We start from the raw sequence: 17,589 nt of genomic DNA, 5'->3' as shown, positions 1-17,589 counted from the left end.
GCAGTTTCTGTCCTCTAGCCCTCTCACTACACCCTCTACAATCTCAATATTCATTATGATAGATTATACACCCTCATCCTCACTCAAAATCATCACCAGGTGACAAACTGCCACGTGGTCGCAAACAATCTGTCTCTCAGTGTGCTCAAATCTATCTACATTCATGCACAACTATTACAAAACTCACTGACGAATCTGCCCTTGAAAAGTTGAGGGGAGGGGTGGTCGGGGAGCTGGTGTGGGTATGGGGTGCACAAACCAATCTGGAGGTATCATTAACGCATTCGATGACAGCTCATGCGAAGAGCAATCTTGCTTACGTACGAAGGAGAAATAAGCGCGCAAGGCGGGGCGACTCCCCTGAATCCGAGGCGCGCAATAAAAAGCCCGCTGCGATCCTGAGCGCAGTGTTTGGAGAGTCGCGCGCGCCTTCGTGCACAAAAAGCCCGTTTCGATCAGCACCATGGAGAGCTCGAGTATCGCTGCGCGCGCTCTGCTGCTACTGCTCGTATTTATGCTGCGGAGTTGTGCGCGAGGAGACAACGAGGACACCGAAGTGGACTTGGATACAAGAGCCATCCGAGACTTCTATCCAAAAGACCCCAATCTGACCAGCGAAAAACAGCTGGTGAGCTACAATCATCTGAAAAAGTTCTATTTTGATCCATCGTATAGATTAAACCTTACTGAACTCCTAATTGTAATGCTTTACATTAATTTTCACCAAACATGTGCTTGTTTACTAGCTTGGCGCTTTGCATGATGTTCTGGAAAAGCTTCAGATGAAAAGAATTCCTCCTTGGGAGAAGAAATTTGGGCAGGTTCCTATGGTAATGGGATTTTTTTTAATGCATGCAACCTATTATACTTATTAATTCATCCACGTGTGAGATTTAAGCAGGTGTTTTTTTTAATGCAGGTATGGCCTCTGCCTCATATCGTTGCTCTCCTGCACATTTTGACTGTTTATATATAAGACTTAATTGATGATTGTTTTATCTTTTTAGTGCGACGTGGGAGAGCAGTGCGCAATCCGTAAAGGCTCCAGAATTGGAAAAATGTGCGACTGCCCACGAGGAGCCTTCTGCAACTTTTTCCTTCTGAAATGTCTGTGAGGAGGAAGGCAACTTCTTGTAGCGGCTCAAATTGATATATTCAGTTTATTTGTATAGATATTTTTTTAAGTGCAAGAACACGCTGAAGAGATGTGTGTGTGAGTCTACAGTCCTGTTCATCTGTTCATGCACTGCACGCCTATAATAATGTCATGAATATGTAACATGTCTGTTATGTGTATTAAAGTGCAACGTAAATTTTTTTGTAAAGTTGTTTGTGTACCTGTTACTTCTCAAATTTTATATGAGGGTAAACATTGTAATTATCAATTGATTCATAAGCATCCAAAAGTGCTTATAACAATCCTCGACACATGGTTGGAACAGTAAGAGGGAATAAAAAAGAAGCAATAGAAACCAAGACAATAGAAGCTTAAAAGAAATTCCTTAAAACTTTATTTTTAATGTAACTTATCTAACTTATCTAAAAGACGCTCAGCGTTGAATTATTAGTGTGTCAAAATGGACACAAATATAAACATGTTATGCTATTATGAAACATGTTATGCATTAACACTTGGGGTTTGCATGGATATTTAGCATGTTTGATAACACTAAAGCCACTATGTCTCTATTTCCTGGACACATCATTTATCAAGGGAAATTTGTCTCCTTTAATAAACTTTAACAGCATTCAGGTTGTGTAAATAGATTCAATGCCTAATAACAGAGATGGTCTCTTTTCTGAATCATCACGTTAAAAAATATAGATGGTGACTTATTTTCTGTAGAAATGATCAAATATAACATATTTAAAAAAACAACAATCAAAAAGCAAATCCATAGGCATCTAAGAAACACTGTACCTATATATATTTAAGAATTCTTAATATACTAGCCTGTCGAAGAAACCTAAGGGAAAAAATGTAAAATAATTCTAAATATCAAAATGCTGCCTCTAGGAATTGTATTTATAAATAGGTTTATTGCGTCATACTTTGTACTTTTGTAAGTGAATCATGCTTCTATAATCAGTCACAACAAAGAGAATCTACAATGAAAAAAAAAACAGTCACAGAGCTAAAAGCTGCAGTTTTGTTTCCATAAAGGCTTCAAAGAACTTTTAATCTTCTCAGCAAATGGGTATATAAATATATCTAAAAATAGTTATTTAACAGTAAAACAGGTATTAATGCAACACTTTCAGAGATGATAATTGTCATTTATTTTTTAATTCCCTTTAAACGTGTGTTATAAACAGAGAGTATGTCTACTAACATAATGCTAAAGTTAACCAGGTGAGTAAGAGAATAAACTAAAACAAAATTTAAAGATGTAGAACTTGTTCGTGTTCCAATCACTTATTTCTTCATCACTTATCACTTATAACGTTCAGATTTGTACATAATAATGACTAAATAAAATCATGTAATAACTATCAATCGCCTAATAACTAGTGAGTGTCAAATGAATGTTTCACAGATTCTTTCATACATACATACAGCTGAAACAAGAATTATGACTGTAATCACTGCCATATATAATACGTGGAAGCTGCATATAATAGTTTTGATAAAATTTGATGAGCGCTTGTTTGTCATGACACTAGAGAAAGAAGGAGTGCTCAAAACATTTCTTTGAATCCTAATTTTAGAATACTGGGATGTTTATGGTCTGATTAAAGGAGGGAGAAAGAGAAAGAGAAAGAGAGAGAGAGAAAGAGAGAGAGAGAGAGAGAGAGAGAGAGAGAGAGAGAGAGAGTTGTCAGATATATGAATCAAATAATAGTGACTTTTCAAAGGCAGGAATGTCAGACTAATCCAAAATCCTTAAGCTGAGTCCAACCTTTTTAAGTAAAATGTGTAAAAAAAAAAAAAAAAAAAAAAGCTCAAATTCACCACTTATATCAAACTGCAAATTCAGGCATTAAGTAATATCCGTAAACTTATCCAATTACTTTAATAGTGGAAGGAAATAAGTATTCAGACACTTTTGTTATTTTATATACTTCCATATTATAACAAACCTGTTACACTTTCTCCTCAATCATAAATGTCTCCATCCCTGAAAACCTCAACATCTTTGATCCTCTCTGTGTCTGGAGAAACACAGAACTACTGAATATCAAAGCTGAGCTTTTACCAGGTGATCTGCCACTCATACTCTCCACCAGTGATGGGTGCTCCACCTTGAGAAGAGTATGCAAAGCCCCGATGACATCTTTGGGTGAGTAATCAGGGCCTGTGTGGAGCAGGCTGAAGTATTTACTTTCAATCTTTTCTAGCTCAAGCAATGGTCCCCCACCTCTAAATAGTGACCAATGAGCCAGTGAAGAAACCTGCTACTGCCATGACCTTCACTGTGTTCATCTTTACTATGTTTCTCTAATCAAGGAGCCCATCAAGAACATTTTCATTGAACTAAATTAGTGCACACCCCTATCTACATCAATGGATATACATCAACAGTAATGCTAGTCTTGGTGCTAATGATAACCCCTTACCCCACCACCATAACAGCTCATGGGATAACTATATAAATTTTTAATGTTTTATAAACTTCATTACATTTTATTCATGTTCTGCACAATGAGAATAAAGGCAGGTTCATTCTAATATTACAATAAAATGTAATCTTTTCTACCAAGAAAATAAACCTGTGGAGATGGTGAGCATTTCAACAAGACAGTGACCACAAATATACAGCCAAAATAGCATACCCTAGCTAATGTCCTAACTTAAATCCCATTGAAAATGCATTGATTAAAAAAAAATGTAAAAAATCTGCCAGCGTGACCCCCATAAACTTGGAGAGTTGGAGCTAATTTGTCCAAAAGAGATAGAGCAAAATTGAACCACAAAGCTGTTAAAAATCGAATTACTTTTTACTGTAGAGTTCTCCAAGCTGTACCTGCCAGCAACAGCTTAGCCTGGTGTCTGAATGCAATTCAATTTTTTAAAAACATATATATTTTTTAAACTTTATATATGCATACGTTTTAGTTATAGGTCCAAATTCAATAGATGTCTTGTATTTATTGACATTATATACATATATTGAATAAATGATTAGTTTATATACATGGTTTTAAGATAAACTTAAAGATTTAAGTGATTATTTATAAAATTGAAGTAGTGTTAATAATAACAAAGCACAAGGATAAATCCACAGTAACAGTAGATGCAGTTTCAATGCTTGTTCATCATTTATACTATCATTTTTGAATGAGCATAGTGCATAACTTGGCTGTAGGCATGCCCATTTATGCAATTTTTACAGCAGGTATACATGTGTCTTATCTGCATTTACTGGCCATTCAGGTGCTCCCTAAGGGTATAAACTGAATAACTGTTATTGTTCACAATTTGGTAGCCTGATTCGACTATCTCCATCAGTAGAAAAAAAGCACAATTTGCGTATTTCACCACACTAGCTGAACTTGTTTTAGCATTAATCCACCTTAACAGTAGAACAGATGAAGGACTACAATTAATGAACTTGTATGGTAGATATGTTTGATAAAATGACCAATAAATATATATATACAATAATGCATTTAATAAAGTGACCATTGATTGTGCATTTGGAAAATATTGGATCTAAGATCATGAGTCATAGAAGCCCACTGTCCACTCTTTTCTTTCGAGATGGATAGTCTGTAGGGCCACACAGTGTTAAATAATATGTTTAGACATTCTTTGTTATCCCAAATGTAGCATAGCGGTTGTGGCATATTTGAAAGGGATCAGCGGTGAAAATTGAGGTTTTAATGTTAATATAATGGTTATGTGTATATAATGTATATTTGGGGGTCAATGTTTAAGATTTAATTAAAATGATCTCGCTTATACTTGTTTTTGTTGCAGGATAGGTGCCACATGTGTTGTTAATTAATTAGCCAATCTTTTATCAGTGACACCCTTGAGAGATACATAATAAGATATAATACATATGCATGTGGCTGCACTTGGCTGCATTAATGATTGTTTGGAGAGCACATCTTACTACTTCTAACTTTAGATCCTACTTTCAGATGACTTTGCAGTAGAATAGACAGATTGTAATCTCTCTGGCTGAAACAGACTCACAGTAAAAAAAGAAAGTAGCTTCTGGTACCTAAAAATAACAGCATCAATAAATGAGTTTGATAGAAATGTAGGAGCACTCTTTCACCTTGATCATGTAAAGATTTGTTGCTGACATGCCGTTGATCTCAGGATCTGCACTGTAAACTTCGCACCATGGACCAACCCAAAATTACACAAATTTATAAATAAATCAATTTATTCTGGTAAATAATTCACGGTAGATTCTGATTGTAACCAGCTAGTGGCAGTAAGAGCTCACAGTTGGGAGCGATTAGATTGCTGACTCACTGCTGGACTGTGTATGGAGGAGCAAGGTTACTGCACCATCACACCACCAGCTACCAACACAGCAGGTGGGCTAAAAACAAACCAGAGGATGTAAATAACAGTAAGAATAAATGAATCATGTTTCGTATCTGTTATAAGTTAGACCTCACATGTTAAATGTTAAAGCACAAGATGATGTTGCACTATTATTCTCCCTTGCACTAACTCTAAATGCACATCTTCAAAGAATCTGCCCAGGGCCAATTCCTGCTGTTAATACGTTCTTTCTGGTTAAAATACACACTTTAATAGTGAACTAAAGCATGCCTTAGTTTGATATGAATTCATATCAAATTCATACAGATGTTTACCTTTCACTGAAATACCATATAGACCATAATGTAGAAATGCAAACATCTGAGAGGTACATTTCCTCCTTCTGGGCTTCAAAACAGTAGATCAAAAGTGCTTTGATGAAGGCTGCATCTGTGCAGAGAATCAATCTGCAGATCCATGACTAAAAGTATCCTAAAAATGGTCTTATTTTGTTGTTTAACAGTTTTAGACATTGGTGCATATCAGTCTGAGCACTTTGGAAATGACTGATGCTTTAGATTCATACGTTGTATGATCCACATGTTCCATGATCTGAACATAGTCATCAACACAAGCCAGGATTATTTTCTTTATAACATTTTTTATCTGAGAGTGTTGTCCATTCGTCCATAACCCTCACTGCTGGTATTGGCTTAGGTAGAAAAATAAAGATTTTAGAAACCTGTCAGATGAATCCAAAGCCTTAAAACTCAATGTGAGTTATTTTCCTTCGCCAGATTGCAGCAAAATTCTGAAAATAGTTTTATTTCTTTACTGCAATAGATTATTGCAAAGTGCGCAAAGAAGGTGAACACACAAATAAGGAAACAGGGTGCACAAACAAATACCAAAATGAGTAAATCTATAAGTAAAAATACTATTCTATTCTATTCTATTCTATTCTATTCTATTCTATTCTATTCTATTCTACTCTTTTTGAATATAATTAATTGAACAATATACAACTATATCATTATATTTTATAATATTAATAACATTTGATTAATGCAACTTCCACTTTTTCCCCCACCGATGTGACGTCACTCAGGTGGCCTATCAGAAAGGCGCAATCCGCTTCCCATAGCGCGCTCGCGCGCCTCTCCCGTCTCCCGTCGCCTCCTCCTCATAACTTCGCTCTCGGAGCTCGCGGCAGCGGCAGTTGTCATGGAGATAGACTTGGGCCCTGCGTCGGCTCCAGGTGCCGTTGCCATGGGGACTCGGGTCCGGAACTCGCTCTCGGCGGTAGAGGAGGATGAGGGCGAGGAACTGCAACGACAGCTCGGCAAACAGCGCGGAAACTTCTCCATGCTGATCGTGATCGGGGACATCGGCACCGACCACCAGCTGCAGATCGCCAAGCAGCACATCGAGCGCGGTGAGTGACGCCATCTAGCGAGACCCCGCGCCGCATGATGATGCGCATCAAATGCATCATGCATCAAATGTACAATCTATATAATCTATGGTGCTGAAAATGTCAAAAAATCTATGTGCTTCATGAAGCACAGCCAACACTACGGGACATGTCTTTACTGCATGCTGTACATGCTTGTTTAACGGATTCTGGTGGTTATACATGCAGATTCCTTTCAATTAGATCAGTGTGACTTATTGTTTCGGTGAAATGGTTGGGTAAAAAAAAATTGGTTCTGCTCAAGTGTGAGTGGAGTTTAAATACCAGAAATCCAATGTAGATGATTGGGATTTTGCTGATACAGATCGACCACTCACAGACATTATTTTGTGTGTTTGTTTTTAAACCCAGGAAAAATGTATCGCTGAGTAATTGTCCAAGTCGGGAATGCTATGCGGGTTTATGAGGTGTTCTTTTCACCTGGAGTGAAATACGACACGGCTTGTTTGTGATGCACACTGCGGCGACCTCGCGCGACCCGCACGAGCACTGCGCCATCAGTCTGGATGCACGCCATGTCTCCTGTTTGGATCGACAGAACTGCTGCATGTGTTGATGTATTTATGAAGAGTCGTTATAAAAAATGTGGAATATCTGATTTGTCTTGCGTCAGCCCAATTTATTTTGACTACATGAAATCAATCAGTCTGAAGCATCAAAATACCATCAAAATACATGCAGACAAACCAAACCCATACACTAAGATTTCCTAAGCAGGCATTGATTATAGATTAAAATGATTACTCATTAATCAGCAATTTAACTGCACTATAGGTACTAAGGGTGGCAGAACTGAGTCATGCAGTATTCCCAGTACCCCCAGTATCACAACAGCACAAATGTACACTGGGAGAGCTGACAATCTGTTGCCACAATACAAACACCCATGTCCAGTATACTAGAACATCAGAAAAGGCTGACAATTTATTATAATGGCATATTTGATTTTGAAACCTGAAATGGTTTTTATGTGTGTAATGGTTACATACAGTTTTGACCAGTGAACTATAGACTTATATACTTACTGAAGCAGTTATGCAGAAATTTGTTTAGTCTGTTTACACTCAATGCAGACTTATTTAGGTACATCTACTAGCCTATATACAGCAGATGCCCATCTGTTGCTGTACCCCAATCATCAGACCAGAAAGGAACCACCACAAGACAACTGACTAGATAATAGTTGTGTAGTGTTATACTTATCACAACAGTGATTCTGATATTGTAGATGTTGTGTATCAATGTATCAAGCATGGCAGCATTCTTGGGATATTTAAACGCAGTGTACTTATTGGCTATTTAAGGGTGCAATAGTCATTTTTTTTAACTTATCACTAGTGTAAATGAAGTGGAGGATCATGTAGAAATCATATAAAATGTTTCAGCCAATGTCAGAACAATGCAACTTGGTTATCAAGCAGTTGCCTAAATGGGTATAAAAAAAAGAAATGTCATGAAAGTCTGTGCTAATAGTAACTCTAGTTGAACAGTTTGAGATGGAGATTTGTTTACATGGGTTATTTTGGGGTGGATGAAATAAAAAATATCCTGAATCTTATTTCACCCCACCCATTTAAGTGTTAGAGACCCATTCACAAATCCTACATAATGCACCCTAAAGTAGACATCTCTGCAAGGTTAGGTACTCTTAGAGGTGTGTGGTTGTAGGTGTGTCTTGCATAAAAAATTTTTTTTTTATTATACCTCTGGAATTCATCATGGGTCCAGTGTCTGACCACTGAACTATTCACCTGATGCAATAACTTTAACCTAGTAGTTACAATCAGGTGTTTACAAACCATTGTAACACGTTCTCACCAGATACATTCACATCGGATACATCTTAGCATCACATTGTCAGTGATCCACTTCATGTTTTTTTTGCTTTTATTGCACTTAATCACACTTAAGAAGTAGTAAATTAGATCATTTCCTGGATTTGGGTAAGTTGTGAGGAAACCCCGAATATATCCAGTAGAAGTTTGTTTTTAATGTATGACAGGTTGCTGTCGCTCTTAGATCAGATCCACATATTGAAATATTCGAATTATAGGCATCTGGATGGATTGGACTGTAGTTAATGTCAACAGTCTGCTACATTGACTCAGGACTACTTTTCGCTTCTGATCATCATCACTGTACCCCGCAACATCGTATATCTGCTATAAATGGACATTTGGTGCAACACAGATGAGAATGGGTTCCCTCTTGAGTCTGGTTCCTCTCAATGTTTTTTCCCTATGCCATCTCGGGGAGTTTTTCCTTGCCATAGTCACCACCCGCTCGCTCATTAGGGACAAACTTACTTACAAAGAACATATTCACTTTTAATCACCACATTATCTGTGTAAAGCTGCTTTGAGACAATGTTTATTGTTAAAAGCGCTATACAAATAAAAATGAATTGTAATGAATTGAATTGAATCTTCACAGGCCACATGAAGTTTGAAGTGTGACTGTTATGTCTAAAACCTTTGTAAGCACTAATAAACTGCCAGTCCAACTGATTTATTTATGCAATAACATACATAGTTTACATAAGTACCACTAGTTCAGTTGTCTTTTGTATTCAGGATGTGAAAAACACATTAAGCTCAAAACATTTTCAATATCAATTGCTATTCAAAGAGTATAGAATGGAGTATTTTTTCATTTATATGGAAAACTGGCCCACAGTTATATAACATAGAACAAAAATGCAATCTAAATGAGAGTGCAGGTATGGCAGACTGCTCTTGGCTGTGTACCAAAAACAGTGTGCTCACTTGTGTTCTGTCATTTGTTCTAGCCAATGTTTTCAGATATGGAACAAACCCTGGTTTCATTCATGTAGTGATTAAAAATAAGCTATTTCCTAAAATAATTGCAATTCAGGATATTTTGGTAACAAAGACTCAAAACTGTCACATTCAGTCTTACCTTTCTCACTTATCCTGAATTTTATTTGTTTACAGTAGTGTTTATAGTTCGAAATAGAATCAATGCAAAGTCTTTTTCTGAATTTTTATGTCTGAACTGGAAATTGCAGCATGTGCAGTTTTTACTCTTCTAGTCTCAAAGCAAAACAGCATCTGAAGAAAGAAAATAATCATTGAATCATTCGGAGGAAAAGCAGATACAATGATTAATAGAAAGAAGTAGTGCATGAAGATCTGAATTCATCCTCTAATGCTTTATGTACTGTTTTCTGAGGGTTATGCCACAAAGTACAGTGAGCCATCTGCGCTTTTGTCCATTGTTGCATAATCCTTAATGAGATTCGTTGAATATTCATTAAACACAAAAAAATCCCATAGAAGTTGTAGCAGCTGTGATAGTGGAGTAAACACACTACTCCACTGTAACTCACAGTGACTGCCCTCATAATAGACTGTATGTTCTTTTTTCTTTAGATACAGAAGTCAGTCTCACATATTATATTCCATTTTTCTGTCGGACGAATATCACAGACATTCAACATTCAGCTGAAGCTGTATATTGTTTTGTTTTTTGTTTTTTTGTGATTGAGCTTTTTCTTTGTGTGTTTGAAGGATGCATTCAGTAAAATAGATCGTTTTTTGTCCTTGCAGGGATCTGCTCCTGGAACATCAGCCTTGACGAATGTGACTTGGACAAACAGCTTCAGCTTTTCATAACTAGACACTCCGCCCAATTTTCTGCAGAGGTCAAAGGTCAGTCATGGGTCTCATCTGGGAAGTTAACTGGGCTTTAACTGAAGAAATAAACTGGTGTTATATACTTTTATTGGAATTGCCTCTTCTCAATCAAACTATCTATTCTAATTTAATTTGTATTATGCCAGGAAGCATCAAATATAATTTTTGTTTAATCAGCACCGACAATTTCAGAAACACATGGATTTGTTTACAGATATTAATGCTCCAAGGTCACGCATGCTGTAATCACACATGAGACTTTGCAGCTTGTGGCTACTGTATGTCTTGTAAATATGCACAGACTGTAGAATCTCTCCCATCTGCTCCAGAAGGATCTCTCTGCATGTGTGTTTGCAGGGTAGCACGCAGCAGCTTAGCACACTGCACTCCCTTCCGTAGTCATTAAAGCGCAATGTTAGGAGGAGGGGAGCTGCAGAGTCTGTCCTGCTGCAGTGTGTGTGCGTGTGTGTGTGTGTGTGTGTGTGTGTGTGTGTGTGTGTGTGTACGCTGGCTTAGGCCTTTAGTCTGTGTGGCTGAATAAGGCTTTCTCAGCTTGGAAATAAAGGTTCAGGTGTGAATTAAATGTTATCTTCATGAAGCCTTTTTATTCCCTTTCTGGAGCATAGGGATACATTATATCACATAGCTGTTGAATTCTTATGAGATATCCATGGAGGAATAAAGGGGCTAAAAATAGATAAAAAAAGGAGCATCAGCAAATAATTCCAATCGTGCAATTTTGTTCATTGCAATCCAGGAATGTTTGTTTTTCTTTCTTCTTTTTTCAGGCCACAATGAACAAGGATTTTTAGTTTGCATATGGCGTTGTGATAAATTCTGTAATATTAACATCTGGGTTGTTGTACTGTATTAAACTGAGTCATGGTTCTGATTATGTGGGTAGAAGCTGGCCTTTCATGCTTCTCTTAGATCAGCTCTAATAGGTATCGCTCTGATTTCAGAGGAATTTGAGCATTGTCATTGCTACTGGAAATGTATTGATTGTGGCCAAGTTTATATTTTTACACAAGGTTTTTTTTTAGGATTAAGTCTAAGCTTGTGTGATATAAAGATTTTATTATCCTCACAGGATATTGCATGGCAGAATATACAGTGACATTTAGTTGTATTATATTATAATACCAGGCCTGCCAGCCTTTATGCATTTCGAACCTGTGATGATTTCTGCAGGTGTTTTGGAATCTCTAATGTTCTACTGCATGGAAGCCCTGTATTTTATTTTTTTTTTTTTTACTGCTGACTGTCCATTTCTGCTGGTTCAACTGAAAATCAGCTATTTTGTGATCGAGCCATCAAGCAGCTTCTGACTGCACAACTACTACAATGATTACACTGTTTTATACTCTTCCAAAATGGTGGAAATGCTCACTATGGTGTTGGGATGATTAAATTGTTAATGTTTTTTTTTATACACACACTTTTTTTATATACACATATATAATTTTGAGCACTTTTAAACACTGGGTTGCATTTTTAAATAAAAACGAGTATACTCTAGCACTGACTGCATTTGTAGTATTCTATATAATTTCACAGAAGGACTGATCAGAAGCCTATCTCCATGTCTAGCAGACTCACCATATATATCATATCTATCACAAATTATACCATATTTACATTTTACATAACACAAATAATTGTTCTGAAGAGTGTAACCAATTGTCCTATTTGTAACCCATGTCCTCCTTATAATCAGATGTTTTAGAAATGAACCTTAGTGTTTTTATTTCAGTTCAGACCTCCATGCAGTAAGTATTTAAATACTCAAGAAAGCGTATGTAATAATTACATTTACAATAACTGAATGTAGTTACAACATTACCTTACTTTTCTGCAAATGATAGCTAAAAGCTGTTTAGTTCTAGTTTATTCTAGACCTGAGTGGACTTCTATGGTTGGATCTAATATCATCGAAATGAACTAGAGAAAAAAGAATGTATGAGTAATATACTGTAGAAGAACATTTGCTGCAAATCAGGGTGTGTTGCCCTCTTGTGGAAAATCACTCGCAGTGCATCACATGCTTCTGTTTGTTAGCGCCCCAGCGATTGAAGGTCTCCAGGGAGCATAAAAGGGCACAAACATAGAAATATATACTTGGAGCAAAGTCTAATATATATATATATATATATATATATATATATATATATATATATATATATATATATATATATATATATATATATATATATATATATATATATATATATATATATATATATGACTATAATCTTCCAAATGATATCATTTTGAATCTTTACTTTATATATTTTTTGTTGTTATTGCTGCAAATATTATTAATAAGTTGTGTGCTTTATCTTGTTGACATTTAAACATATTGCACCTTTCCTATTTGTGTGTTAATAGATGAGTGTTTGCCTGTGTTTCACATGGAATTTGCCACATTAACACAGTCATCCAAACTTAATTAGCTTGCAGTCAAGTGGATATCAGATTTTCCCGATGGCTGGGTGTGTGAACACACACACATAAAAATCAGTGCAGCATAAGGTAGCTTTAAATATGCCCCATTTCTAACAAAGAGGGAGTCACCAGATCACTCAACAACAAAGTCTTCCTCTCCGTCTACCTCTGTCTTCACCTCAGGGAGCTCTTTTTTTTCAAGGGGAATTTAAATGAGGCATATTGATCGATGGCTTTCACTTTTGCTGAATTGCATCTCAGCCTACTTTCCTACTTCTCCTTTAAGACGTGCTCTGCATGGATTATTTGTGGAAAAAAAAAAAAAAAAAACAAGGAAAAGCTCTTACAGTTTCCTGTGGAAATATAGTTGGCACATAAAGGACTACTAGGCAATTTCAGGTTTGTTGTAAGCATTCACATAGGTTTTTTACAGCCTTTGGAATCTGGGCCAGAAATGGTCCAAATGCAGTCAACCTTACCTAATGCTTATGCAGCATTTCATCCTTTCTGGCCCATTTCTGAGCTTTACATAGACCCGGATGAAAATCTTAAGCTTGTGCCCTCACTAAACCATTTGCTTTTTCTTTCAATATCTATTTAGTCAAGACTTGATCAGTTTTTGACAGCCCTAATGCTCAACAACCCATTTGACAGTCATTTCAATCTTTTTTTTTTCCCAATTGACAGTGGATTGATTGCTCATAAAAGTTTAACATTTATGAAATGTCCTTGCTTCCATGTTTAAACAGTTTGATGGCAAAGAATCCTCCACAAATGGTATTTTCTATTCAAACTCAATTCATTGGTGCCATTCACTTAAAATTAATAATATATGCAATGTGTGATATTTTAAGGTCGAACATTCAGGGGCCCTGTGTTACTTAATTTAAAAAAATTAAAAATATGTGACATGCAGGGAAAAGTAAACATTTTCTAGACACTTCCATGGCTTTGATTGTAACAAATGGCTACCTGAATTTTGCAGCTAAACATATCACCTGTTTTGTGCCAAATATTTTTTGGTTCTTTCTATTAACATCAATGCTTATGGGTTTAAAGGTTTTGGGATCAGAAAATGTTTAAATGCAAAAAAACCCCAAAAAATGTATCAATAAATTTTTGAGAGACAGCACTATTATTTCTTAACAGTTTGTTTATTTATTTAAAATATAAAAATGTTCTTGTGAGAATGTCTTGATATGGGTAAGTAAAGGTAAGTCATTTATTGTCTAAGCAATTTTTAGAACTGTGTGCACTTATTATAAGATTATTTTATAAATTAATAGAATAGAATAGACTGTATAGAATATAGAGTCTGTATGAATAATACACATAGGTACGCTTGTGAATGTTTAGTAGTTGTTATGTTATGTATAATTTGATGAGAATTTAAAGTTGATTTTGAGAAAACATGCCCCGCACAGTCACATCGTGTAGACTGGACAGATCTAACCTGCGACCCTGGTCTCTATCTACATCAGGACAGATGGAATCAATTAGGCTGTACTTCTGGTTATTGCTCCATTACCAGATGTTATATAATCCTCTGTGTGATTCATCTGAGTGAGCTGTACAGATATTTTATTGTCATTGCTGACAGCAGGTCGATAAATAAAATATTGAGCAAAAATACTCATGTGCTGGCATCAAGGGTGAAGTTGGCTAATCACCTACAATAGGGATATGATTATTTGTCAGTGTCTCATAATCTTACACTATCTCTCTCTGTGGTCTCCCGCCTCAAAATACAAGTATAAAACATCAATGTAGAAATTGTGGCTGTGAGCTGGCCTTTAATATCAAACTATAGGTCACAGTATTTTATACAATACTGGCTAAAATGTTCATAGTCAGAATAATCTGATCATTATAAGTAATCTATTTGTAGTGCATGTCAAGGTTTTAATATATAATACTATGACCTGCACAGGCAGCGATGTAATATTTTTATACTTGAGTACTGCACTGATTCTTAAGGCCAGTAGATTGCAGGGATCTTTGATGTGCTGTGTCATTCTGTTAATTTTTTTATATTCCTGTTGCTGATGTCATATTTTGGAGATGTATTGCAATAAGCTTCAATAGCTACGCTTAGACATCTTTCAGTCTAGTTTTCTTTATAAACTTTTTTAAACTGCACTAAAAGGTTTAAACTTTTGTCGCTTAATATAGCACTAGGTGCAACATGTGAAAGCCTTGGCTATAAAATATTCAGTCCTAAAAACGATTGAATATTGTTCATTATTAAAAGATTTTATGTACCTACACTTGACAGTTGTAGTGAGTTAACCTATGAAGATCATATGCAGGCTTCCGGAACAAACCCATACATTTATATGACAAGTTTTAGTGGTTAATTTGAATTATAATTTGTACAATTTGCTGTTGTTGCTAATCTGAAACTACAGAGGAAACTACTTAGGAAACTTTCTTTGAAGTCTAAGGATAACTAATGTAAGAATATCGATATTTCCGAAGATCGTAGAGAACCCATGAGTGGTAGGAGCATACATTATAAATGAAGGTTTAAAAAGGTAAATACATCTAGACAGCTAATCAAGTAAAGCAGTAGATTTGTTTGCTCTTTCCCAATCAGTACGAATTCCTGATTTATGACGTTTGAAGATGAATTACATTAATATTTCAACTTAAAAATTCATATTAAAGATACTGGTGACATCTTAAAAAGTCTGTATTGACTGTCACTTGATGTCTTTTCCCCACATGAATGACCCATATTTAATGATCTTTGATGTAAAAACTGGATTTGGAAAGTTTTGTAGGTAGACTTTGGCTTAAATGTTGCTTGCTTAAATTCTTTTTTTTGTTTTTTGTTAGATAAACAGTCTCTTTAGCCAGGATTAATTATTAAGTCAGAATACAGCTTCCTTCTAAGTCTTCATTATATACACAGTGGGTTTATATGTACATGCATGTTTGTTTTATATTCGAGACCTAAACTCGTATATTCCTGACCATTATGACTCCATAAATCTTACACCCAAAGGGATTTTCAGGATTACTCATGCAGGGAATCGTGCAGACTTCCTTGGCACCATGCATAATGGAGTGTGCTAAATAATTTAGAGTTTGGATATTGATATCACTGCAGATTGGTTCTGAAGGCTGGATTTGGATCACTCTGTCAAGGTCCTCTAGCATTGATTCCCTATGCAGATTTTGCATGTCTATGGATATCACTTGCAACAAAACATAATCTTACCTGTGTTGCAAGAGCGAGCAGGAATTGGTGTCACTGTACGATAAGCTTATCAACAGCCATTCATGTGCATGCTTATTCAATCAGGTAGAAATTGATGTTTAGAGATGAATGTTTGTAACATTGTAGCAAATAAAATCATTTTAGTTAGGGGGCTTGAGGGAAATGCTTCAGGCCTGTATCATTGGTAGCATTGGACATTGCTGGTACTGCTACACCTACTGTAAAGGACTTTTATCTAGCTGCATCTTAATGGTACAATGAATAATCTCAATACTAAAACGAACATATAATAAGAACTAAAACTCTATTGAATGTATCTAATAGATCATTAAGATTGTTCTACAGGAAAGGACAGAAAATATGGCATGACTGGTGGGACTGACACATCACTAAACCCTCTAGGCCAAAAAAACTGCTGACTGTGATATAGGTGTCTCCTCACACCATCTCCCAGGCCATAAGCAATCCCTCACCACAGTGCCATGCAATATTATTAACGTCAGCTAAAAAAGAAGATGGAGTCTGATATACTTTTTGAATCCCTTAAATATAAACAAATGGATTATAAATGATCTTATTTGTAATGTTTTACTTACATTAATAATCTTATTGGCTCCAACAATAAAAAAAAAAACAGCTCTTGGGTGAGCATTATAATATATGCTGTAGCTTTTTCTTTAATTTTAAAACAGTGACACTGAAGGATTTAAAGACAAAAGTGAGTGTTACTGTGCCTGATACATTTATACATGCACAATACACATTTCAATGCCATTCCATGACCAAATGACATCTGTTAAAAGTGGTTTTATTGTATTCTCCCCAGCTTCACAGATGAAACCCTTTCTTAGAGGTTGATAGCCTTAATGCGTATGCTAAGTTCTAAATTAAACTACTGGTTTGGGGGAACAATTTAATTGTCAGTGGTGATGCAGTGGGTAGAACTGCCACCTCCTTGATTCAGCATTACTCTTTGGTTACTGTCTGTGTGGAGTTCTCACCGTGTTTACATGGCTTTCTTTCCACTTTCAAAAAAACACACAGGTAGGTGGAGTGAATGCTCTAAATTTGCATCCTCTTCAGGATGCAAATCAGGAATTTATAATTTTGCTGCCTTGTTCACAGTATTCCTGGGATAGGCTCATCATCCACCAACACCCAGGAGAATGCATGTCCTGAAGATGAGTAAATGAATGAAAATGACTTATTCATTATTTAAGTACTGATCCATAAACACATTTGTAATGGATTTTAATGTAATTGTTTACAAGCATCAAAATAGTGTACATAATTTTGTATATCAGATAGAAAAACCATGTTTTATAAGTACAATTTTAGTTTAGTG

General features: G+C 35.9%; 2 protein-coding genes across 2 annotated transcripts in view; both read left to right on the top strand.

The window, feature by feature from the left end:
- The first annotated feature begins 380 nt into the window (after positions 1–380).
- cart2 (cocaine- and amphetamine-regulated transcript 2) lies at positions 381–1,311 on the top strand. The gene is made up of 3 exons (XM_083561683.1): positions 381–628; positions 747–830; positions 1,008–1,311. The coding sequence occupies exons 1-3, from the start codon at positions 464–466 to the stop codon at positions 1,113–1,115; spliced, it is 357 nt and encodes a 118-aa protein (XP_083417809.1). The 5' UTR covers positions 381–463; the 3' UTR covers positions 1,116–1,311.
- A 5,293-nt stretch (positions 1,312–6,604) lies between these two features.
- The window catches only part of map1ab (microtubule-associated protein 1Ab), a 30,737-nt gene continuing 19,752 nt past the window's right edge, over positions 6,605–17,589 (top strand). Inside the window, exons 1-2 of the mRNA XM_083560772.1 lie at positions 6,605–6,881; positions 10,490–10,591. Coding sequence (XP_083416898.1) covers positions 6,671–6,881; positions 10,490–10,591 — 313 coding nt within the window. The 5' untranslated portion in view covers positions 6,605–6,670. The remainder of the gene's footprint in view (positions 6,882–10,489; positions 10,592–17,589) is intronic.

The sequence above is a fragment of the Silurus aristotelis genome (genome assembly GCF_946808225.1).
Source record: "Silurus aristotelis genome assembly, chromosome: 14".
In the NCBI taxonomy this organism is placed as follows: Eukaryota; Metazoa; Chordata; class Actinopteri; order Siluriformes; family Siluridae; genus Silurus; species Silurus aristotelis.
Note: the sequence above shows the minus strand (reverse complement) of the source record. Positions and strands in the feature narration are given on the sequence as shown.

Bases quoted from the DNA above. Each gene is read 5' to 3' on its own strand.
- cart2 (XM_083561683.1), top strand. From the start codon at position 464: ATGGAGAGCTCGAGTATCGCTGCGCGCGCTCTGCTGCTACTGCTCGTA. The intron at 629-746 runs GTGAGCTACAAT...CTTGTTTACTAG, and splicing joins TGACCAGCGAAAAACAGCTG to CTTGGCGCTTTGCATGATGT. The intron at 831-1,007 runs GTAATGGGATTT...TTATCTTTTTAG, and splicing joins AATTTGGGCAGGTTCCTATG to TGCGACGTGGGAGAGCAGTG.